Below are 24,044 nucleotides of genomic sequence, written 5' to 3'. Positions count from 1 at the left end.
TCCCAGGGCTGGGGGGGACCCCAGCAGATGAGACGCCCCATCCCCACCTGCAGCACTCCATCACCACCTGCCTGGAGCGCTGCACGCCGGCAGCGGGCGTCTCGGGACGCAGGGCAGGGACACTTCCCCATGTCCCCTCCGTCCCACGGCTGGGCAGTAGCTCACTCCATGGCAGGGCCGGCACGAGAGCAGCACCGTGGCCGCCGGACGTTTTGCAGCAGAGCCCGAAAGACACTGGGCTGCCTCTTGGGCTCGCCTTTGCGGGGAGCCCCTTTGACGGAGCTGGCGCGGGTGCTCTGTGGGGTGGCCACCGCCTGCCGCCCATGCTCCTCGATCTGCTTCTCCAGGTGCTTCTGGATGGCCATGCCCAGCACCTCCACCTCCATGGAGGCCCCATACACCTCCCACGTCATCCCCTTCTCGTCCCAGCTCACCTCCCGGATGGGCTCTGGAGCCTCCTCCGCCACCCCTTTCACGTGCACCTCGGGGTACGAGGCCTGTGGGGACTTGGCCACTGGCGTCATGGGCCCGGTGGCCACTGAGCGCGTCTCCACAGGCATGGATACCTGCATCTCCGCGTCCTTCTTGGAGGGCTGCAGGCATGGGGCAGAGCCCAGCTCTCTCTTGGGGAAGGTGAAGGCAGCAGCTCCACCCGGGGGGCTCATAGGGCTCAGTGCCACCGACACCAGGGATGCACGGCTGTCCACTTGTGTCCCTGTGTCCTGCACGCCGGCGTCCTGTGGGGGTGTCACCTCGAATGAGTAGGACCCGCAGAGCAGCTTGGCAGTCCGGGGCTGCTGGGTGCTCTCAGTACTCCTATCAGCTCTGCCCTGCTCCCCAACTCTCTGGAGCTGCTCGGGGGTTTCAGTGTCCCCTGTGCCACCCTGGGGCTGCTCCTGGCTTGGCATCGGGGAGGGCAGCTCAGCTCCCACCGATGGCTCCAGGAATGCCACATGCTTGGCTGGAGCCGGCACGCTGCCCGTGTCCTTGCTGGGTGCCTTGAGGCAGGGCTCAGGCAGGGAGGGCGCAGGGGTGGCCTTCTCCTTCTGGGTGCCCCCTGGCTCCATAGGACTGCAGGCAGGGGCAGTGCCACCGGCTGCCCCGCAGCTCTCCAGTCCTGTTGGCACCGGCACCTTCTCCACAGTGCCCAGGACTTGGGGCTCGGCCATGCAGCAGGTCCTCATGGCACGGCCATCCGCGTTGCAGCCAGAGCTGGGCAAATGCTCACCCAGTGGTGGGCAGCCCAAGGAGCTGGTACCGGGCTCACAGGCGTCCTCAGCCTCTCGGTTCAGCAGCTGCAGGGCCTCGGGCTCCCTAGTGCTGCCCATGCCTGGGGAAGGCTTCTCCCATGCTAGTCCTGCAAGACAGGCAATATGGCAGTGAGCTGAACATTGTCAGTCATCAACTGCTTCTTGCCACATCACACCTGACAACAGGTCTGGCTGTGCCCAGAATGCGCCAGCACAGTGCCCAACCCGGGAAGGGAAGGACAGTGTCAGCCACCTACCACAAAAACAGCCGTTTCCTGGTGCGACTGAGCCACGTGTGGGATTCAGGGGCTGCTCTGGCTGCTGGGGCCACGGGGCTGTGAGACCCTGAAGAGAGAACAGTTGGAGGGCAACCTGTAGTGCCCAGTAAGAACCTCACGGATACTCAGAACAGCTCCCATCAGAGCCACGCACACAGGTACCCAGTCCAGGGCACCCACTGGCCTGCAGGCAGCAGCAAGCAGAAGGGCCAGGGGCTGCACAGGACACTGGGGGCTCTGCCAGGCGGGGTAGGGTGTGCCAGCTGGGCACCGTGCACACTTGCCCTGCACAGATACCCGCACCCACACCCGCACAAGGCCACGTGGCACGAGGGGCAGAAGCCGGTGTCACACAAGCGGCTCCAAATGATTCCCAGCCCTCCGAGCCTTTCTCCCTACGGAGCTCCCCAGTCCCACCCGTAACACCTCCCGGCGGGGCCGAACCCACCCTGAGAGCATCCCGCCCGGGGCACGCGGAGAGACACGAACACGCGGTACCCACCCGCAGGCACACGCACACACGCACTCCCGCCTGCAGGCACGGGCACGCAGCCGCCGGCACATGGCTCCGGGCACACACGCATTCGTGGACACGCGTGGGCACGCCCCGGCCGAGCCGCGAACAAAGCCGCCCTCGCCGCAGCCCCGAAGGATGGGAGGCGGCGGCCGCTCCCGTCCCGGTGATACCGCCCCGGGGGCTCCGCGAAGGAGCGGGAGAGCCCCGCCACGTGCGCGCCCCGGGGCCGCGGTTACCTGCGGCTGCGGCGGCGGCGGCGGCGGCTCCGGCGCGGTCCCGTCCCGCTCCGCTCCGCTCCGGCGCGGTGGCGGTGGCGGAGCATGCGTGGGGCGGCGGCGGCGGCGGGGGCGGTACCGTGCCCCAGGCCGCTCCCCCCGCAGCGGTACCCCCGGTCCGCGCCCCGCCCCGGCACCGCCCGCTCCGGTGTTGGGGGCCCGGTTGTCTTGGGGAGGGGGGGGGGAGGGCAATCTGGCATCATCGCCCCCACCGCTCTGGGACCTCACTCCCATCCCCATCTCCCGATCGTGAGATCCTCTCCTCGCTAGAACCCCGACACAGCCCCCGGGTGCGGGAATGGCTCTTGTCCCGCGCAGCCACCCAGCGCTCCAGGACATGCTGCATCTAGGGGGGACACGTGGCCGGCGGCCCCTCGGCCCTTGGCACGAGCCCCGTGGTGCCGTCCCTTGGGTGGGGGTGACAGCGACACGGAGACCGTCCCCCTCCTACCTGGTGACGGAGATGTCCGCTTCCCCGCCGGGCATCACCGCGGGGCCACCGGCGCTGTCCCGCTGCCCGCTGCACCCCGTGGCTGCCAGCCCGAGGGTCGGGGACGTGCGGGTCCCTTCTGCCGCCGCGGACGAGAACGAGGAGGGCTTCTGCTCAGCCCTCGCTCGGGGGGAGGATGGGAGGGGAGAACGTCCCCGTCTCCCTCCCGGCAGCGCTGCCTCTGCTCCCGGGCTCAGGCTTTGTCTAACTCCTTCCCACGCACTCCCGCTCGCTCTGCGGGGGGGAAGGCGGCCCGCGAGCATCGCCTCGGGGCTCACAGCCCCCCCCCCCCGAGGCCCCGCCTGCCCCCCAACAATCCTGCAGGGCCAGCACCTCTCTGCCGCTGGGATGCCGTGCTGGCAGATGGCACTGCCCCACGAATGGGGTCACGCGGTGAGCCCCCCACATATCGCCGTGCAGTGGGGTGGCGGAGGGCAGCATCACCTCATGTGAAGCCCCAGTCAGCATGAGTGCAGCTCGGTGGTCCCTCCACGGCAATGGAGACTGAGGGAGGAACATCCATCACCTTGCACCCCGCAGCCATGTGTCAGTCTGACCACCTCCTATCCAGCCCAGCACCCATGGGTGCCACTGGGACTGCTTTGGAGAGAGGGTGGTGCAACAGGTCCCTGCAGCAGATGGGGCTGTGAGTCAGGGGCTAGGAGGGTTAACATTAACCCTGAGATAGGGTTACTCTGCCTTGAAGATAACATTAACCCCCCCCAATCCAGCCCTATAGATCTATAGGGTGGTGCAGTGTCGGCACCAGCACGGTGGGAGCTGGCACACCTGGTTGCCTGGAGACAGGGGAGGTTGGCGGTAGAAATGCTCCTTCCAGTAAACAGCGAGGCTGGAACAAAACCCCGAATGCTAAAAATAGGGAGGAAGAATATCAAAATAAAGAGCGCAGCCTTGCAACCCCGGGGCACCCCTACACCACCGCCAGGCACCCCGCCAAGCCAGGGTGGCACACGCGTGAGCAGTGACACACGTGGGCGAGCGGTGCTGCAGAGCACAGACCCCGCTCCCGGACCCCCGAGCACGCAGCACCTCGTGCTGGCTGTTGCACCGCAACCGCTCGTCACATGCGATGCAAAAGCAGCACTCACAGCTGCCAGACGTTTGCATGGCCAGGAGCTGTCATACCACCGGGCTCTGCCCTGTGCCCTTTGCTGATCCCAGCTCTGTGCTCACTGTCCCATTCCCCCCCCTTGCAGCGGGGCCGAGGTGAGGTGCACCCTGCCTGGTTCAGCTGTGGCTTTACATCCCATGTAGCTGTGAGTTTACACCCCACGCTGCCACACGGGATTAGGGGGTCAAGAGGGGCACAGAGTGACAAGAGACACCATGGGTAGACTCAGGTTCTGGCAGTGGAGGGGACTGTGTCTTTCCCTATCCCTCTATTCCCCTGCCCAGGACTTTGCCGTAGGGCTGCTGGCTCACACCCTACCTGCCCTTTCTCTGCGCTCTGCTCTCCCCTCACCCATCAGTATCTCCTACCCCCATGAGATGGCTATACGAGGGGACACGCATCTCCTCCCCTCCCTGCAGCCAGCCTTCCTCCCTGGCCAGCTGCCTCCTCCTCCTTCTCTCCCCACCCGGGCACCTCCGGGCTGGCAGGATAACAATAGCGAGGAGGATGAGTAAGATGGTCCCCATTGCCTTGGCAACACACTCCCGCGCTCCCGGCTCGCAAGGAAGCCAGGCAGCTGCCTGAAAAGCGCATCCTCCCCGCGGGGAGGGGGCTGCGGGTGCAGGTAGCTTGGCAGCCCCCTCCCTGTGCGACGCAGCCCTGCCTCCCACGCACACGGGCAGAGACACGTGAACGCAACAGCGTGCCCACACCGCCTGGCCTGCGCCTGAACTGATGGACGTGCCCTCGGTGCCGGGCCCTGGGGCTCACAGGCAGACCCGGAGCACGGCCAGAGAGCCGCAGGTGCCTGCACGGGGCCAGCAGGAGGTCTGGTACCGCGCCCCTGCACGGCTCCCTGCCCATGTGCTGCCCCACACATCTGGCCCTGCAGCCCCCGCTCCCGACCTCGCCCCCAAGGTGCCCCACCCTGATTGGCTCCACCCACCACGCCCCCACCACTCCACACCCCTCCTCCCACCGTAGACCCCGCCCCCTTTTCCCAGCTGCATCCAATCAGGAAAGCCCCGCAGCCGCTTCACGCAGCGCCCTCAGGTGGCCACCCTGCCACGGCTCAGCCAATCAGAGAGCTGCTAGCTCCGGCACAATCCTCGGCAGGCGCGGCTGCCATGTTGAGGCAATGGAGGGAATAGGGCAAAACCAGTGGTGGTTTTGCTGCTCTCCCCCTCAGCCCCCTGCAGCTGTCAGCACGTGGCCTTCCCTACATCCCTCTGACCCAAGCACCCCGCGCTCCCTGCGGGCGTATCGCACCCTAACCCTGTCCTGCAGCGGTATGGCCGCTCAGAGCCCCAGGGGGCTCAGCCCCATCCCTCGGCGGGCGCTGGGCTGTGCTATCAGAGCTCCCCGCAGCGGCCCTGTGCCCGCAGGATGGCTGCTTGTTAGGAAATCGCTGTCCGGAGGAACAAACCCAGCCGAATGATTTCTGATCGCCTATTGTGACGAGATGCTGCCGCTTCAGAAGATTCAAAGCCTCTCCTCCATCTCCTCTGTGCCGTTTGTGGCAGGCACTCTGCCTTTCTTCTCTCTCTTTTCCCAGGGGTTCGTTTCAGCAGTTCAATCGGTGTCGGTGAAGTAAAAGCCCTGGCTGCATTAATGACATACAAATGTGCCGTAGCAGAGAAGTACAAGAGGAATGCAAAGCTCGTGGTGAATTGGGCACGGGATGGGGTTGTGGTACAGGGAGTCAGAAAAGCTTGTTAGGAGCTTTGAAAATCAGAAGAGCTCTAGGAGTGCAGGATGTTCCTTTGGGCACAGATGTGCGAGGGCAAGGCTTGCTGCAGAACGCAGCACCGAGCGGCGGGACGCTCGCGTTCACCAGGGAGCGGCAGGCATTGAGCTTCTCACATGCAGGCTCTGGTTGTCATGGATTCGGCTCTGCCTGCTGGTGGCTGTGCCGGGCTCGGGGCCGCATCCTGCCCCGGCTTCGGATCCGCTCCGTGCAGTCACACAGCGTTAGGAGGGAGCTGCGTGTGGCAGGGGATCCATGCAGATCCGCCTCATCAGGTCTCCTCCAGATGTTCCTTTTGGGGGTGCCGTGGATGTGAGGCCCGATCCCAGGAAATGCTCCATGAGTTCACCCCCTCTTCCCCCGCTGACGGCCCATAACTCATGCTCCATTTGCACAGCCCGTCCTCTCTGCGTGTCACTGTGATGCACTCTGACAGGCAGGGAGAAGACGTTTGTGGTGAGTAGCACTCACCCAGCCGCCGTGAAAAGCAGCTCGGGGTGGGGGAGAGGGGTGGTGAACTCTGATTTACGGTTCGGTGCATGCGGGCAAACACATGCGGGAAGAGACGCTCCTGTGCCGCCTGCTGTGCTGGGGGAAGGTGCAAATCGGAGAGCGGCTGGGAGGGGAGGGGGCAGAGGGACCGGGAGATCACACATCCCTTTGTTGGTACAGCAAGGGCTCTCAACTGCTGTGAATTAACTCCCTGCAGGCAGCAGGCAGGGAAGGGTTCTATACCTTGGGGCCTGTAGTTACAACTGTGTTTTAGTGTTATTGCACTAAAAGGAATGTGAGCTGGAGGAAACAATGAGACATTTTACTGTAGAGATGGACAGAAAGGGACTTACAGGTGAGAGTGGTTGTGTCCCCATTGTGTAAGAAGTGCATGGTTTGCAGGCAGGGAAGCAGCTGCCTGGCTGGGCAGGACACAGGGACCACTGCTCCTGCACTGCCTATCAGCACTGGTCACTGATCTGCTGCTCTGCTGTCACTTCGCTGCTTTCTCTACCTCAGCTGTGAATCTGCAGCAGGCAGGGCCTCCTGCAGCACCAAGCACAACAAGAGCTGGCTCAGGCTGTGCTGTAGGTGCTGTTGGTCAGAGCCTGGCCTGGCTCCTGTCCTTGATTCCTGCTGGCAATCACAGTTGCAAGGAGGAAGGAATGTTTCTCAACCACATATGATAGGAGGAAGGAATGTTTCTCTATCACATGTGATAGAAAGCTCAGCAGGTGCCAGACACGAGGCAATAAATCTTTACATGCTCTTGTTTACTTGAAAGTTGAGAAAGGACGTGGCAAAGACCCTGCAAAAAACAAAGATGCTGCTGTCTGATAGAAGCAGGGAGCATCCTGATGTACGGGCATGTGCACCAGGTTTTGGATGCACACTCTTTAGTGTGCCCAAGAACATGGCCAGCCTGTGGAAACCATCTGGCTGTACACGTGCCATGGGTTGGAGCAAAGTATTTGAACTTCAAAGGCAGGAATTGATAGATTTTTCTACCTCTGCAGGGCCTGGGACTTATGTGCTGGTCCCTGATGTGAGTACCTGGGAGTGGAAGAGGTTCTGGACAGTTGACACCTACACCCATATGCTGGGGTACTGGGTAAGCTCCGACACTGCTGGTTTGGAGCTCAGGATGCTGTGGATGCTAGGAGGGTTTGTGCACAGGGACCCTTGCCAGTGAGTTGCGCTAGTTTAACTCAGGCTTAGGGCTAGGAGAGGGAAGCTGAGACTTGGGAAGTGCACTTGTTAGCTAAGGGTGCTTATCTAGAGGATTTGGAGCAGGGGACACCTTAACTTTTGCTCTTCCCTAACCAGCCTCACAAGCCTGTGTTAGTGGGAAGTCCATCAGCCAGGGAGGGGTCCATGGCTGACATTCCACACTGGGTGTCGGATGCTGCATGGCATCAAGAACAACATCACCATCATGCTCTATGTGGACTGAACAGCCTGAGCCCTTGCTTGCCTGGCAAAACCTTTGTGCTGCGAGTAAGCATGCAACCCAGCTCTGAAAGAAAGCACTTCTTTCTAACACTGTTTCATGGGAGAACTTGCAGCCTCAGCTCCTGCTGATGATGAGCTGATGAGAGCTGAGAGCAGCTGGGAGTTGGAGCGCTGCCTAAACATCATCCCAAATCTCTTGTTACCCTGGGAGGCCAGGCCTTCACCTATCCTCCTGTGAGAGGATCCATACCATGGGGTGCTGACCCACGCTGGTGGTGGCACTTCACAGTTGTCCTCTCTCCTTTCAGAAGCACACTCTCTGCTGTTAGTGTCCCACAAGGAGATGTCCCATACCTGCTGTGCACACGCAGGGATCTCAGCACCAGGTCCCCAGCGCTGGCCCATCCCCTGTTTGCACAACAGATGTTCCTACAAATAAAACCTCTGTAAGGTTTTCAGCAGAGGAACTTGTGGTAGCAGCTGGCACTCCTGTGAGCAACGTTTCAGATATGGTGCATACAGAAGTTCAGGGGTGCAGCACTGTTCACACTGTGCAGACATTTCCAATGCTCTTTGCAGCTATCCGGTGTAAAACACACATAAAATGGAAGCTGTGACTGACACTGGTGTGTGCATTAGCAGAGAGCAAGTGGTAGGATGCTGAGCTCTGCTGGACTGGCAGAGAGAGCTGGCACCTCCACACCACATCACCCACTGCAAAGACCCTGACTGTGGGTGCAGCCCCCCTCTATTGGGGTGCCCAGACAAGCACTACCTGGAGGCAGCTGGCTGGGAGCTCAGAGGGGCTTCCCCTCTGCTTTCAGGCCCTTCCCTCCCCTGCAGCCAAGGCTTGCTGACAGCTGCAGGGAAGCGCTTCCCCCTGCTGCAACTCTAGCAGCTGCTGCTCTCTGCCAGCCACTGCTGCCCAAACGCTTGCTGTTCACCACCCGTGATGCCTGCAGCTTAGCCAACTGCATATCCTGCTGAGCTCACTGCTCTTTGGAGGTGGAAAAAAACTGAAAGCCATGAAACTAAAGTCTCATCTGAGTCCAGCACCAGGAGCTGGCGGGGGGTGCTTTCCTCAGAACACTCACTCCTCATCACAGCTCCCTGCTGTGCAGAAGGAGGCTTTGGACTGAGGCTGCTGCTCACCATCTTGCCTTTGTCATTTCTGCCCTTCCCCTGCATCCCCCTGATGGCTGATGTGGCAGAGGATGAGAAAGATGGAGTCCTTGGCTACTTGTGTGTAACATTTTGCTTGGTTAGAGGTTTTTGTGTCTTAGGAAACAGCACTGCTTTTAAAGCTGCAGCAAGCTAGCGAGCACTTTGGGGCAGACAGTACAAAATCATCTGTTCCCATAACAAGAACCATGCTACCACTATGGCCCTTGTTCATGCTGGTGCCGCAGCACCCGTCATTGTGAGGTGCTGGAGGGCTGCTCAGATTGTGCCTAGGTGCTGCACAATGGGCTGTTTTTCACTGCATCTGTTTCCTATTGAGATCAGCTCTCAGAAGTTGAACAGTGTGCTGTGCTTGGAACATCACATCCAGGAGCACTGGAGGTGATGAAAACAGGCTGAGCTGGAAGCCCCTGTCCACAGGGTCTGCTTTTCATGATCCTGTAACTCGCCAAGGCAGCCTCTGTCCTGACAGCTCCTAGCCTGCACTGAGCCAAAACATTCACAGGGGGCTGCTAGATCAGAGTTCCTACTTCTATATCACAGTTTAAGTTCTTAGGAGGCGGTTTGTCGCCAGAGGGTTCAGTTTTCAGTTTGTCCCCATGACTTCCCTCTCCCCAGAGCCATGCCTGCTCCCTGTTGCTGCAGGGCTTTGGCAATGTTGGGGTGCACATATTGTACCTGCACCACTTTGGAGTCTACTGTATCTGTGCTGGGGAGACAGATAGATTAAGCCATTTACAACTCCAGTGGGATCAACCCCAAGGAGCTAGAAGACTATGAGAAGGTGAGTTGAGCCCAGCCTGTTTTCTCAGCACAGGGCAATGATTGGTACAAGCAAAGGCACAGACTGCTGTGCACCATACCAGGTGCTCAGAGCAGGCCCAGTGCCATCTGGGGACCTGCACCACTGTGTGCAAGTGAGAGCAGCCCAGCTATAACTTCACTCTGGGCACTCCACAACCCGAGGAGGCATCTCATCACTTCACTGACAACTCACTCACTGTGCCGGAGGAACAGAAAGTGAGGAAAAGGTGGCAGGTCACGTAACTGAGGGGAAGAGGAGAGCCCAAGCCTTTCCCTTTACTGACAGGAGCGAGGACCACTGACCTTGGCTGGCTCTTCTGGCATCTTCAGTCTTTCTTTTACCAGATCCTCTCCTTAGGGCAGAGAGCACGACATCCTTGAATGTACTGGGAATCACTGTGTTGTCTGACACTGGAAAATGGGGACTGCAGATAAGAGTGAACAAAGCAGGGAACTGCTACAGAAACAAGATTCTACCCTTTGCTGAAAGCTCTAGGGAGCTTAAGGGACAGGGCATGCTGGAACTTGGGACTCTGACACAGCCAAGGTCTTTTACAGCCTGAGCCATTAATCATTCTGTGCAAAATATGAGGTCTGAGCATCTGTTGCCCCCAACAGCTCTGGTGAGGAGGCAAGCACTCAGACCCTTGCCCCTAGGAGTGACCTGATGGGAGGAAAATGGCAGCAGGGAATGAGCCTGTCCCTGGTTTCTTCTTTCATTTCTTCTTTTCCTGTCTGCTCTGCTTGAGCTCTCCGATCATTGTTGAAGCCACCAACAGCCCCACTACACCAGAAGCACATGACATATTCTCGTGAAGAGATATGCTTGTCATCCAGTATGTCCATCCCCAAACACACAGGGAGATGGCAGGCTTGTGGCTCTTAAGGCCACGTGGTGTTGTCAGCTGCACTGATGTGAATCCAGCCTGGCTCTGCCAGGCTCTGACAGCAAGCAACATTATGGTGCTGTCTCAGTTGTTTCCTAACTTACTCCAGCTCCTGAGTGAATCCTAGGAGCTCAGCTTGCTGCTTTCCCTTCTGTACCCTCCCAGTTTTAGGCAGTGGCAGACTACAGGGCTTTCAGCCGTCATCAGTATGTCCTGCAGTTGTTTATAGGCCAACAGCAAACCACATCACATTGCATGGAACACCACAACAGCTGGTGTTCTGTCAGGGACACTGCAGTTCTAGGATTTAGCTTTCCCAGCAACCTCAGGACTGTCCCTGAGGGCAGGCATGGCCCAAGGCTGTTGAGGAGACCCCCAGATTTGTCGTGGGTCTCGGGGTTATTCTAAGCAGCAAATCTAGAGCGTGTACTGCCCATGGCAGGACATCTGTGTGAATGCAGGTGGGGTGACTGTATCCCTCTTCCAGTGGCTGAAGAACCTGAACCACATTAGCTATAGCTGCCTCACCTCGAGCAGGAGTCCAGCTACTGCCTCCTGCAGTCATTGCAGCATGGCCTGGAGCAGTGCTTTGACAAAGCCTACTGTGGTATAACCCCTTCTGTCCCATTGCCTGAGTTGTAGGCCCGTGTGGCTATAAGTGCTCCTAGCACAGTGGCCCTGCTCATCCAGCAAGGGCAGTCTGTGGGACAGCTGATGTTTGCAGTGTCACACTGCCGTGCGTGAGCTTGGAGTGGGGCCAAGGCTGGGACAGGGCATGTGGGGCTGTGTTTCTCTTGCAGACTCAGTGCAGTGTTCCCAGGCCAGTTGAGTGTGCCAGAGGCTGGTCCTGTAGTAATCCCAGCCTGGCTCTGGGGACGCAGCCCAGCTGGCTCAGGGGGTGCCACCAGCCTCCCACACCCACCTGCAGAGTCTGTCACGCTTTCAGCCACTGCCCACATCCACTTCCACTCTGAAAGCTGCACTCCCAGCTCTGCTTAGGGAGCCAGCCCTGCCAGTGTTAGGGAGAGCCCTGTCTCTCACCATTTAATGATGTGTCCAGCTGTGCCCAGTGGGTGCTGCAGGTGCTGCTGCAGCTGGTGCAGACACAGGAAGCAGAGCCAGGGATTTGCAAGCATCAGCAAACCTGTTGTGTGTCCGTGCTGACTGCTGCAAGCTACAGTTCACCAGTAAATTTGGCAAGGGAGAACAGTGGGGGAAGGCTCTGCACAACCTCTCTACTCTGTGCTGCCACCAAGGGGCTGCAGGCTGGTTGGGGTCCTCATGGTGGTCACATTGCAGCTGGGAGACACACGTAACTGCCATGCCCTCTGTGCTCCAAGGGGAACAGGACAGCATAGAAAGGTAGAGATGGCAGAGGAGAGGTTCCCCTTTGCTCTGTGTTTCTAGCACAAAGATCAGGGCTCACCTTTAGGAGGCACCTCACATTCAGCAGCACATCCTGCTGCTCTGGTCAGGTGTGAGCCTGCAGGAAGAACACTGTGCCCAGCACCTGAGCCCCCTTTGCTAGCACAGCCTGTGTCAGCTGGCAGAAACAGGGGCAGAGCTGGGAGGGAACCAGGGCTCGAGGCCAGGACTGTGTCCATCCTCCTTCTGCCACAGGGTCCTTGGTCCCAGAGGGTCCCCTCCTTTTGCCCGCAGACTGCAGACTCATGCAGACAGGTGGCACAGGGACACTGCCTGCATCCCCAGCTCAGCCAGAGTGTGCTGTCTGCTGCCCCGACAGCAATAAGAAGGCAGGAGAGTTTGGTCTCCACGAGGACCTGCTCTCACAGCCTGCCCCAGCCCCACACTCTTTCTCCCCCAAACCTGCACAAACCACTAAAGCGGGGAACAGACCAAGGGACCCCACAACCAGCACCAGGGGGCTACAGACAAGAGTTGGCTTTATTCATGGACACGGTGGCAGCTGTGTCACTGGCAGCTGCACTCGTATTGCACATCCAGCAACGAGGGTGGGGGGATATCCATGCCACGTCACAACACAGCGTCAGCACTACAGGACCTCGGGGAGGGTGCAGGCACCGTCTCCACCCAGCAGGCTGGGGAGCGGGCTCGGATACCGAGGGCTCACAAAGGCAAAAGACCCGTCCACCCATAGATAGAGAGAGATATATTAAAAAAGAAAAAGAAAACAAAACCAAAAACAGTTCCACGATGACCAGAGCAGAACCTCAGGGACACGCATGCAAGCAAAATGTACAGCAGCCCGCGCGCAGGTAAACATGCTTTGTACACACACAGACGCACCGGGACGCAGCCGGGGCTTACGGCGCTGGGAGGGAGGCAGAGCTGTAAGCCCGGGCACCACGGACACACGCACACACGCACACACAGCAGCCCCTGCGGGCAGTGCCCACGGCTTGGGCACACGCTGAGGCTGCAGGGCTCGGACACAGCGGGTTCTCACTGCTAGACACGGTACGGAGACATGGACATGGTCCCTTGGAACGGAACTGGAGGAAGAACTTGTGAGCGAACGGGGCAGGGGCAACCCTGCTCCTCCCCGGCACGCGGGCGCTGGCCGGGGCCAGCAGGGGAGGAGCAGGGGGCTACCGGCGGTTCGTTGTGCTGCTGGTGGAAGAGGCAAGGACAGGGTTCCATTATGCCTCTGGCTCGTATTCCTGGTATTCCTCCTGCGAGATGGGAAAAGAAAGAGCAGTGAGAAGGCTCAGCTGGGACAGTTCCTCCAACCACACCTGCCTGACCTCCAGGCTCCCTGCTCCGGGTGCTGGAGAGCTGGCAGGCTCCTGGCTCCTCTGCCCACAGTGATGCCACCAGGCGCTGAGCACAGCCCGCATCCCTGCAGTGCCATCCTTTCCCCTCACCTGTGGGGACTCCTCGTAGCTCTCCCCCTCCGGCTCCAGCAGCGGCTCAACCAGCGGCTCTTCCACAGCCTCCTGGGCCACCTCCTCGGCCTGGGGGTGAAGCGGGTGGTCAGTTCCACGCATGCATCCCTCGAACGTCACCCTTCCAGGGAGGGAGTTACCCGGGGGACCTGGCAGGGACCAGGCACATGCCCACAAGGGGTGGGATAGAGCCAGGACGGAATGATACGGGGCGAAGTGGGGGTGCTGGCAGGGCACCCGGTGCTCACAGCAGCGCACAAAGCTGGGAAGGGACAGGAAAGCGACTGTGGAAGTGCGCATCCCCGCAATGCTCATCCCCAGGCGGGTGACGCGTGCTGGCGCCTTCAGCCCCCCTCGAGGTGCCGGAGCATCCCGCATCCCGGGCGGGGCGGGGCGGATAACCCCTCCCCAGGGCCGGGCAGAGCGGCTGGAAGAGGACGGCCGGTCCCCCCGCGCGGCGGCGGTGCGTGCCGTGGCCTCATTTCTTCAGCTGCTGCTATTTTGGGCTAAGCTGGAAGCGAGAGGAGCCCGCCGCCCCTCCCGCCCCAGCGCTCCCGCAGCTGTCAGGTCACCTCGCGGCGCAACGCGGCGATGCCGCCCCGCCGGCCCCGCGCCGCCATGCGGGGATCCACGCACGCACACGTCCGCAGCAGCCGCGCACGCAGCCGCCACGCGGGGGACCCTCCGTCCCCCCCGCCCTGGCCCCGGGGACGCTCAGATGGGGACCCTCCGGCAGCGCGCCGGGTGCCACCGGGGGGTCCCCGCCGAGAGGAGGGCGGCGCAGCGGCGTGCGGGGAGGGGGGGAATCACCTTCAGGTCCGCGGGGAATTCCTCCTTCTTCACCAGCCCCGTGGCCGCCGCGATGTTGCCGGCGCCCGAGAACGCCGCTTCGCCCAGCTGGGACGCCTGTTCCTTCGCCTTCTCGGCCACTGCGGGAGCCGGGGGTGCGTGTCAGTGTCCCCCGAGCCAGGGAGAGGGGCCGGGGGGGCTGATGGCTAGTCAGGCGCAGGACCGGGCTCCCATCCCCCCGCCCCCCCTCCGTGCCCGGGGCCGCGGCTCTGCAGCTGGGCACGGAGTGCGGGCGGCGCCGCAAATCCTGTGTTGCGGGCCCCGTTATGTAAGTGGCTTTAGCCGGGTGACATCAGCCCCTCGCTTAGCCCCGACCCGGTTAGCACGGCTGCGCTTGCGGGGGCAGGAAGGACCGTACCTGAGGTGACGCCTTGCACCACGCCTTGGGTTTTGCTCCCTGGGGGTAGAAACAGAGAGAGACGTGGATCAGTGCGCCCCGCGCTGAGCAGCCCCCGATTCCCCCCACGGGAGGGCTGCCGGATGCACGGGGCGCGCTGCTGCACGGGGCGGCCCGGAGATGCGGACAGCTCTTCTGCGGGACGGGGCCCCCGGGCACCCCGGGACCCCCGCCTGGGGCAGCGCCCCGGGCACGGCGAGCCCCGCTCGGCACCGCTCCACCCCTCGCCCAGTGGGATGAAGCAGCACCCAGTTCCCAGCAGCCCGAATCCGCAGCCCGGCTGCACCATTCACCCGTGTGTACTCCGGGGCACGAATTCTCCCGGGAGGGACAAACGGATCCCCGGCATTTCCGCTCCAAGCCGGGCACATCTCAGCGCATCCCACCGAAGCTCCCCGCAAGTGGTGCCCGAGCATCGCCGCAGCCCCGCGGCGCCTCCGCTCTGAGTCCCGGAGCGTCCTCGGCGTAGAGCCGCGGGGTCCCAGCCGCGGGGTCCCACTCCTCTGCAAACCCTCCGCCCCATCCCCGCGGGCAGAGCGCTGCGGACGGAGCTCGCCGGTGCCGCCGGGGGCGGGGAGCGAGAGCCGGGGGTAGGGGGACTGGTGGGGACAGCAGGGGGATGGGCGGGAGGATGCAAGGGCAAATGCGGGAGGTTGCAAGGACGGGAGGGGGGAGACACGCAGGCCGGGTCGGCCCTTACCGACATAGAGGACCCCTTCCTTGGTCTTCTCGGCGGCCTCAGCCACCCCCTGCTTGGTCTTCTCGGCGGCGGCGACCACCCCCTCCTTGGCCTTGGACAAGCCCTTCATGAACACCTCCATGGCGGCTCTGCGGGGAGAGGCCGCACGGCTTCACCCCGGCCCGGCGCCCGCCCGCCTCGCGCATCCCCGCGCCCTCGATACCCGCCCCGCCCCGCACCGCCGCCCCCGACCCCGCACCGCCCCGCTCCCGCCGCGCTGCCCGACCTGGCTCGGTGGCGGGCACACGGGCACGCGGGCACACGGGGACGGGCGGGGCGCGGCGCGGGCCGGGCCGAGCCGGGCCGGGCTGCGGCGGGGCGGGCTCAGTGCGGCTGTGCCGGAGCCGCGTTGCGCTGTGCTGCGCTGCGCTGCGCTGCGCCGTGATGCGCCGCGATGCGCGGGGGGGACCGCGCCGTGCGAGCTGAGCCCTGCTGGGCACCGTGCACGGCTGAACCGTGACGTGCCGAACCGTGCTGAACCGTGCCAAGCCGAGCAGTGCCGAGCCGTGCCGAATCGAGCCGAACCGTGTCGTGCCGTGCCGTGCTGAGCCGTGCCGAACCGAGTCGGACCGGGCCGAACCGGACCGTGCACGGGGATGTACTGCCCCCGTGTGGTGAGGTACAAGGGTGGCCAAGCACGGCTCTGCCCGATCTTGGCATGGCTTTGCTCGGAATAGTTCAGAACAACACGTTTTGGCTAGTGGTGGCTTGGCTCATCTCCACACGGCTCAGCGTGACTCAGCCCGGCCCAGCACAGTACGGCATGGCATGGAACGGCTCGTGTTGGCTCGGCACATCTTGACAAGGCTCAGTTTGGCTCAGCTTGGTTTGGCATGATTTGGCGCAGCATGGCTCTGTGCAATTTGAAAATGTTTGGCATGGCACGGCTCGGCTCAGCACAGTTCAGCCTGCTTTGCAATGCTTTGGCACAGCTCATAAAGCACACTGCACACTTTGCAGATTTCAGCACAGCTCCTCAAGCTCAGCATGCTTCAGCATGGCTTGGCTTGACACAGCTTGGCATGTTTTGGCACGGTTCATCATGGTTCAGCTTGGCACAGTTTGACACATTTGGGCACATTTCTGCATGGCTCAGCACATTCTGGCTCAGCATGGCACAGCACAGTTTGGCACAGCTTGGCACAGCTCAGCACAGCACAGCTCATTATGGCTGACTGTGGCTAAGGTGAAGCCATGCTACAGTTTGGCGTGATTTGGCACAGCACCTTCCAGCATGTCTTGGCACAGCTCAGTACTGCATGGCTCAGTGCAGTCTGGCTCAGCATGGTTCAGCATGGCGCAGCACAGGTGGGCACAGTTTGGCACAGCTTGACACAGCTGGGCACGATTTGGATCAACATGGCTCAGCTCAGCCTGGCATGCTGCAGCACGGCTCGGCGCTGTTGGATATGGCTCCGCACAGTATGGCATGGCTTGGTGTGGTTTAGCACTGCTCAGCTTGGGGTGGTTTGGCATGGCTAAGCTTGACACTGCTCAGCACAGCTTGGAACTGTACATTTAAATACAGCTCGGCTCAGTATGACTCAGCACAGTTAGGCACAGATTGTGCAGAACCACAGATTGGTTCTGCATGGCTCAGCTCTGCACATTTTGGCATAGCTCCGCACAGTTTAGGACAATCTGGCATGGTTTGGCATGGCTAGACTGGGTTTGGCAAGTCTCAGAGCAGTTTGTCATACCTTGGTGCACCTTAGCACGGCACAGCACAGCTTGGTACAGTTTGGCACTTTATAGTTCTGCACATTTTGGCGTGGCTCGGCATGATTTGGCATGGTTTGCCTTGGCCCACTTGGCTTGGTTCAGCATGGCTTAGCTCAGCACGGTTTGACATGGCACAGTTCTGCACATTTCATCATGTCTTGGCATGGTCTGGCACAGCTTGGCAGATTTCAGCACAGCTCCTCATGCTCAGCATGCTTTGGCACGGCTTGGCTTGACACACTTCAGCACATCTCAGTTCTACACATTTTGGCATGGTTTGGCACAGTTCAGCACAGTTTGGCATGGCTCGACGCAGCTCAGTACTGCATGGCACCATTAGGCATGGTTTGGCTTGGCACAGCTTGGCATGGCTTGGCATGGCTTGGCATGGCTCAGCACAACTTGGCACAGTCTGGCTTGGCACATTTCATCAAGGTTTGGCACAGCTTAGCAAGATTTGGCATTGTGTGTCATGGCTTGGTATGATACAGCTCAGCACAGCTCACCTCCTCATGGCATGGTGCAGTTTGACACAGTTTGACACAGCAGCTTTTAGCACAGTTCAGCACAGACCCAGCCTCTCCCTACTGTTTCCTTACTCCTGATCCCATCCCTTGCCCCACTGCACCCTGTTCCCACTCCATGCCATCCCTGTCCCACATTCCAGCCTATCCCTCTGCCACCCCACTCCCCCAACCCCATCAACAAATTCTGGTCCCATCCTGTCCCACTACATCCCTACTTCCTGACCCTTACCCTGCCCTGCCCCCTCCCTACAGCCTCCACACCCTCTCCCCAGCTGCAGCAGGGCACTTATCCCACCCAGCTGAGAGCCCTTAAAAGCACAGGGTGAGAATAGGGCTGTGTTGGTTGGGATGGCTTCCGGGGAGCAGGTGGGTGTTTTCTTGATACTATAGTTTCTATGGGACTGGGGTGGGCAGTGGGCACTTGGCAGCTTTGACTTGTGGGGCTGCGCCCCTATGGGGGTGGCTGTGCTGTTTCCCCAGAGGAGACAGGAGGAGCGGCGCAGGCGCAGGGCTCAGCAGCAGGAGCTGCAGGTGGCAGAGAGCCTGGGCAAGCACCCACTGCACAACAGGTACGTGGTCCTGGCTGTGGGAAGCATCCCAGCACCAGATGGGTGTCTGGGGTGGGGTCCAGCCTAGCTGACAGCCCTGCTGTCCTTCAGGTGGGCCCTGTGGTTCTTCAAGAATGACAAGAGCAAGATGTGGCAGGCCAACCTACGCCTGGTCACCAAGTTCAGCACGGTGGAGGACTTCTGGGCGTGAGTGCCATCCCCACTCCAGGAGGTTTGGGGTCTGGGGATTTGGGTGTCTGTGGGGCACCTCCTCTCATTGCTCTCTGTATGTCTCTGCTGCAGGCTGTACACCCACATCCAGCTGGCCAGCAAGCTGACATCTGGCTGTGACTATTCCCTCTTCAAGGTGTGACAGCCCTGCACCCCAGTACCATGAGGCACAGGGTGCTGCTTGGACCCCATCCCTGTGCCCCAAGCTGGCTCTGGCCGTTGTGAGCATTCCCTCTCTGTCCCAGGACGGCATCGAGCCCATGTGGGAGGACAGCCAGAACAAGCGTGGTGGGCGCTGGCTCATCACCCTCGCCAAGCAGCAGAGGCATACAGAGTTGGACCGCTTCTGGCTGGAGACGGTGCGTACCGGGCCGGGGCAGCGCCACCCCCCTGCTGCTGTCCTGAGCCCGGCCTGGGATCCTTCTCCTCCCTGCAGCTCCTGTGCCTCATCGGGGAGATGTTCGATGAGTACAGCGATGAGGTGTGCGGGGCCGTCATCAACATCCGTGCCAAGGGGGACAAGATCGCCATCTGGACCCGGGAGGCGGAGAACCGGGAGGGGGTCACCCACATCGGGTAATGCGGGGCGGGGAGGTTCCTGGTGGGGCCGACCCATGGCGGTGGGGCTGCTCCCGTGGCTTTGCCCTGAGCTCATTCTCCTCTACGGAGCAGGGGCTGGTGGTGGGGAGGTGGGCGTTGGACTGGGTGGGCGATGCTCCCCGTTCTGCAGCACCCCCTTCTTCCCACAGGCGCGTCTATAAGGAGCACCTGGGGCTGTCGCAGAAGGTGGCCATCGGGTACCAGGCGCACGCGGACACGGCCACCAAGAGCGGCTCCCTCACCAAGAACAAATTTATTGTGTGAGCACGGGGGGAGCGGGACCCCGCTGCCCGACCCCGCAATGAATGGCTGCAGCTCAGCGGGCTCCGTGTGTGCTGGCGTTGTGCGGGGCGGGCTGCTGTTGGGGGCTGTCCCCGTGTCACCACCCGCTCTCGGGTTGTTTCCCAGCAGGGGGAAGGCGGCCGTGGGCTTGTAGACCGCGAAGCCGGGGCCGGTTTCAGGGGCTGCAGTGCCAGCTCCGAACCACGCGGTGGTGCCGCCTGCCCGTGGCTGGCAGTGGGGAGGGGGGGGATGAAGCGGGGGGGGGGGGGTCTGCGGGTGCTGAGCTCCATCTCACGCGGCGTTGATGGCCCTTTGTGGCCCCAGCAAGGGCAGCGTGAAGGAGTGCGGGATGGGGGGCTGCCGCGTCTCTACACAGCGCGGCCGCCCTACAACTCCCCTTGCTATGGGGCTGAGCCCCAGCACCTGCTGCCCATTCTGCCAGACCTCCCTCCCCCTTGTCCTGCAGGCCACACCGCCGTTCCTTCGCCCCTGTGCTGGGGGCAGCGAGGGGACCGTCCACATGGGGACCATGGGTGAGTGGGAGCTGTGCCCTTGGGGTGCTCCTATTGCATCTCAGCAGGAGGGAGGCTGAGGGTACCCAGGTGGGCAGTAGGCTGCTGCAAGCTGCTGTGGTTTATTACCATTTGCGTGCAGCTGAAGCAGGGCTCTATTTGACTGGGAAAGTTATAGGAGCCATCACTCTCCCCGGCTTCATGGGCTGCTACCAGCTCTGCCTTTGAGGTCCACATCTGGTGCCCACCCTTTGGGGGTGTAATGGGCCCCATCCTTAGCTCCTGCACCCCAAATCACTGGGGGGGGGGGGGGGCACAGCAAGGTGAGGAGGCACTTGGGGACTCACCACATGGATACAGGGCTGGCCAAGGGCCACCTGGAGAGAGCAGCATTGCTGAGGCTGCCCCTCCGGGCAGTGTCACACCAAGCAGCTGTCCCTTGAGCCAGCTGCACTGGATGCCCTGTCAATAATCATAATTAAAAATTAATACTGATCAAAATGGAGAGGCAGATGGTAGCAGGGCTGAGGATGGTGGGGGGAGGGTGCAGTGGAGCTGGAGATGCAGAGAGGACAAGGGGAGCTGCGGGGCTGGGGTTGAGGATGAGGGTCAGGATGCAGCCAGCACCCATCTCCTTGCTCCGGGGACTGCAGGGATGCTCTGTGCTTCTGGAGGGTTTGGACTGTGGGCATGGCCAGTAGCCCCACGTTATCTCTGGAGTCCCTGTGGGGGACCTTCACCCCTATTGCCCACCCCATCCTGGTGTGGGTGCAGGCTGAGCAGCAAGGCACGTTGCAAGGGGTACCCATGGTGAGGGGTACCAACAATACACTGTTCCCATGACAACCTCCCCAGAGACGGAAGGTAGTGTGGGAGGAGGAAGAGAGGGGCCTATGGACCCTCCCTGTTAATGCTCCCACACGCAGCAGGGGGCAGGGACTGCACCCACACGCCCCATCCCAGGGTTTCAAGGCAGAGGTTGCACATCCAGGGCATGACCAGTGGTGTTTGCATAGGGTAGTTTGCATGGAGGGATGGGCACAGAGGGGCCTGCATGGCAGGGAGAGAGTTAAGTGTTTGCAGGACTATCCCCAGTGCCAGAGGCAGAGGAGGGGCAGAGGGGGACAGCATCTCGTGCCCTGTGCTGCAGGGAACCTGTACCTGAGCAGGGTCCCTCACTGTCACTTCTCATCTGCATGACGGTGGCAGCCTCGCTCCTGCAACACGGCTGAGCACTCTCCTTCCCCGCAGGGACAGGCTGGCACTTCCCCACTTGGCAGAGGTGGGTGGGGGGAGAGGGTGGGTTGTATGGGGACAGGGACAGCAGCCACGTGGCCCGGGGGCCTGCAGGCATTGCTGTGGTACTTCACAGGGCTGCAGGAGGTGTCCTTCCGCTCTGACCCGTGTCCTTATTGGCATGGGGCCTTTGGGGTTTGCTCTGCTGTCCCCATGTGATGACCTCGGTGTACCCCATCCCCACCAGGTGCTGTGCATACAGCATGGCACGCGTGCAGCCCATGCCTTGGGGCACAATGGGACGCTACCCGTGGCACAGCCTCATCCCCTCCACTAGTGCCACCCCCTCGAAGGTTGCAGCTCGCATCTCCCTGTGACACAGATGCGACTGAACAGCTTGGGAAGGGGGGGGCCTCCATTAGCACAGCCGTGTCCTCACCGCATGGCACAGGGAACAGGGCTGCTGGCAGTGCCACGTGTGTCTGTCCTGTGTGCCCCCTGCTGTCCCTCACTATGGGGCTGCTGTCACTGCAGCCTGTGCCCCCCTCACCCAGCCCAGAGCTGCACCCACTGGGAGAGCTGGGATTTCCCAAGAAGTCAATGGACCCATCGATTTCCGAGCGCTCTGCCGGCAGCTCTCTGACCGCCCCACTAATTAATTGCCTTTGTTGCTGCTGCGGGAGCTGTGGACAGAAGGGTGGCTGCACCCAGCCTTGGGATCAGCACCCATCAGGTGTGCTCCCGACCCCATAGCGCGGGTGGGTCGGGGCGGGGGCTCTGGAGTCCTGGGGCAGCCGGGTGCGGAGCTCTGCAGGGCTGTGGGGGCACTGCAGGGTGTTGGGGGGGGGAAGACTAAAACCCCATCCTGCACTCCGTCACACGCTCATGGCCGTGCCCACGCCAGCTCCTAGCCACGCTCGGGGACGCTGCCTTTGTGCTGGGCTGTAATGAGATTTCTGCTTGGCTGCCTGGATAGAAAATCCGAGATGGAGGATGCAGAGAACCTCCGCCAGCCCTGGCAGCCTCCTGGTGCCGCTGGCTGTGAGGGACGTGCCCCCAGCCCCACGCACAGCACCCGCTCCGGGCAGAGCATCCACTGGTTGTGGGGTGTGGGGTTGTGCACAACCCGGAGGTTTTGCTGCCTGCTGCCGCTCTGCCCTCTGCCCCATCCCCTCCATCCCAGCCCAGGTGGTTCCCGGCGCTGTGTCACCATGTGCCCAGGACCCGTAGTGGCTGGGAATGGTGGCACCAGCACTGTGCCTGGGCTTGTGTCACGGCCAGCTGTTTTCCAGCACAACAAATCCATCTCCTGCAAAAGCAGCGAGCGCTTCCGTGGGCTGTGGGGCTGTGTGGGGTGGGTGGGTCGGGTGTGCCATGCCTTCATAGGGCCCTCCCTGCACCCAGCATTGGACGCAGTTAATCTGCTCCTGCAAATGGCTAATTTTGAAAATCCTCTTACCAGAATTAGGTCCTCAACATCCATATTTATTTACTTTTCATTTTCATAATCTTCCCGCTCCTCGTGTGGATGGGATGAGCTCAGACTCCCGGCTCTGCATTCCAGCATCCCCATCACGTGGGACGGGGCCGGGATATCCCACGCCGTGCCACGCTGTGCCGTGCTGTGCTCTGTGCTCTGCGCCCCGTGCCACGCAGCACCACAGCCACGTCCTGCTCACCAGAGCCACGCACTGCGAGCTGTTTGTTTGTCAGCACTCCTCTCTCTCTGTAACTCAATTAGAGGCAGGCAGCAGTTTCGTTAATACAGTGGTGCTTAATATTCCAGTTCCTTAAATACCACGAATGGATGGGGAGGAAGCGCGAGGGCGATCCATTATACATGAGCTCAGGCATAGATATATTTCAGCATTTCAAGGCAGTGTGGGGAGCCTCGGTGTTGGCCTCGCCCAGGTCATGGACAGGGCTGCACCTCGGCCACACAGCACGTGGTGACGGCTGGTGATGTCCCCAGGGATGCAGCCGTGTCCCTTGGAGACACCCAGTGCGATGCCATCAGCACCCGGGTGGCACTTTGCCCCAATGCAGCTGCTCCTGGGCACCAGCCCTGGCACTTAGGCTGCAGCACACAGCTCAGCCACCACCGTGGCACGCTGGAGAAAAGAATTAATTTTTAATTCCGTCTTAATTACTCCGAGTAATAATCCATTTACAGTACCCAGGAGGGCCAGTACTTCCAGCATTTCCCCAGGGTGCGGTGGCTGTGGGACACCCGTCCTGCTGTCCAGGCGCTGGGCACTGAGCTCACTGCATGGGCTGCTATGGGGACAGCCAAGGGGACACGGTGCTGCCCCAGAGGTGTGGCAGGGCAGCGGGGCTGGATTCAGCCTGTCCACCTCCTTGGCTTCCCCACAGCAAGAGGGAGAGCGATCAGAATTGAAAGTGATCTCCCCAATCTGTATTAATTAGTGTCTATTAACTCATCAGCGCGCCCAGCCGCTTCCCCAGTGACAGCTCTGCCACACTGGGCCACGGCGCAGGAGGGACATTGAGAGTGACAAGGACACGTGTGGCAGAGCCCAGCGCCAGCATGGCACACATGCAGCACCGTCACCATGCCAATGGGGGAGAGCCAGCCCTGCTTCCCTGCCCCACACCACACCGATGGGTCCAGGATCTGGGCCAGGATCCCCACGCTGCAATGGGATCTCACCCTATTGGGGATGCGGTGGGATCCCAGTTCCCATGGCAGCCCCCTGGAGCTCACGTGTGTGTGGTGACTGTAGCAGGAGCAGATGGAGCCTCAAGGAGCGAAAACATCCTGTTTCCATGCGAATGCCATTAGTGATAATGAGCCAGCCCAAAGAAGTAGGCTTATTGCTGTGCCAGGCTCCTGCCTGGCATGGAGATGGGGCTGAAGGTCCTCTGCACCAAACCCATCGTGTGTGGGATGTGCTGCGGTCTGAAGTGTAGGATGGAGGACTGGGAGCATCCCGGGGTGCTGCCCCACGTGCCCCATCCCTGCCCATGCACATGACTCTATCAGCAAGGGGGACCTCAAAGATGGGGG

At 61.3% G+C, this 24,044-nt stretch overlaps 2 protein-coding genes across 4 annotated transcripts; one reads left to right on the top strand and one right to left on the bottom strand.

The window, feature by feature from the left end:
- Positions 1-13,127: 13,127 nt before the first annotated feature.
- Positions 13,128-15,446, bottom strand: SNCB (synuclein beta; the record flags this gene model as incomplete). Of its 3 annotated transcripts, XM_079542365.1 has the most annotated exons (5): positions 13,128-13,160; positions 13,353-13,442; positions 14,184-14,302; positions 14,581-14,619; positions 15,320-15,446. In XM_079542365.1, 5 exons carry the CDS (start codon positions 15,438-15,440, stop codon positions 13,128-13,130), a joined length of 402 nt encoding a protein of 133 aa, XP_079398491.1. The 3 variants fall into 3 exon arrangements, with proteins under 3 accessions (XP_079398491.1, XP_079398490.1, XP_079398489.1); XM_079542364.1 differs by lacking the exon at positions 13,353-13,442 and having other exon boundaries at positions 15,320-15,440; XM_079542363.1 differs by lacking the exon at positions 14,581-14,619 and having other exon boundaries at positions 15,320-15,440.
- Positions 15,447-17,955: 2,509 nt separating this feature from the next.
- On the top strand, positions 17,956-19,250 carry EIF4E1B (eukaryotic translation initiation factor 4E family member 1B; the record flags this gene model as incomplete). Its single annotated transcript, XM_079542569.1, has 7 exons — positions 17,956-17,973; positions 18,088-18,176; positions 18,267-18,362; positions 18,459-18,522; positions 18,632-18,745; positions 18,823-18,962; positions 19,136-19,250. The coding sequence occupies 7 exons, from the start codon at positions 17,956-17,958 to the stop codon at positions 19,248-19,250; spliced, it is 636 nt and encodes a 211-aa protein (XP_079398695.1).
- Between the last annotated feature and the right edge of the window lie 4,794 nt (positions 19,251-24,044).

The sequence above is a fragment of the Tetrao urogallus genome (genome assembly GCF_951394365.1).
Source record: "Tetrao urogallus genome assembly, chromosome: 14".
Classification (NCBI taxonomy): Eukaryota; Metazoa; Chordata; class Aves; order Galliformes; family Phasianidae; genus Tetrao; species Tetrao urogallus.
This window is presented reverse-complemented; position numbering and strand designations above follow the sequence as displayed.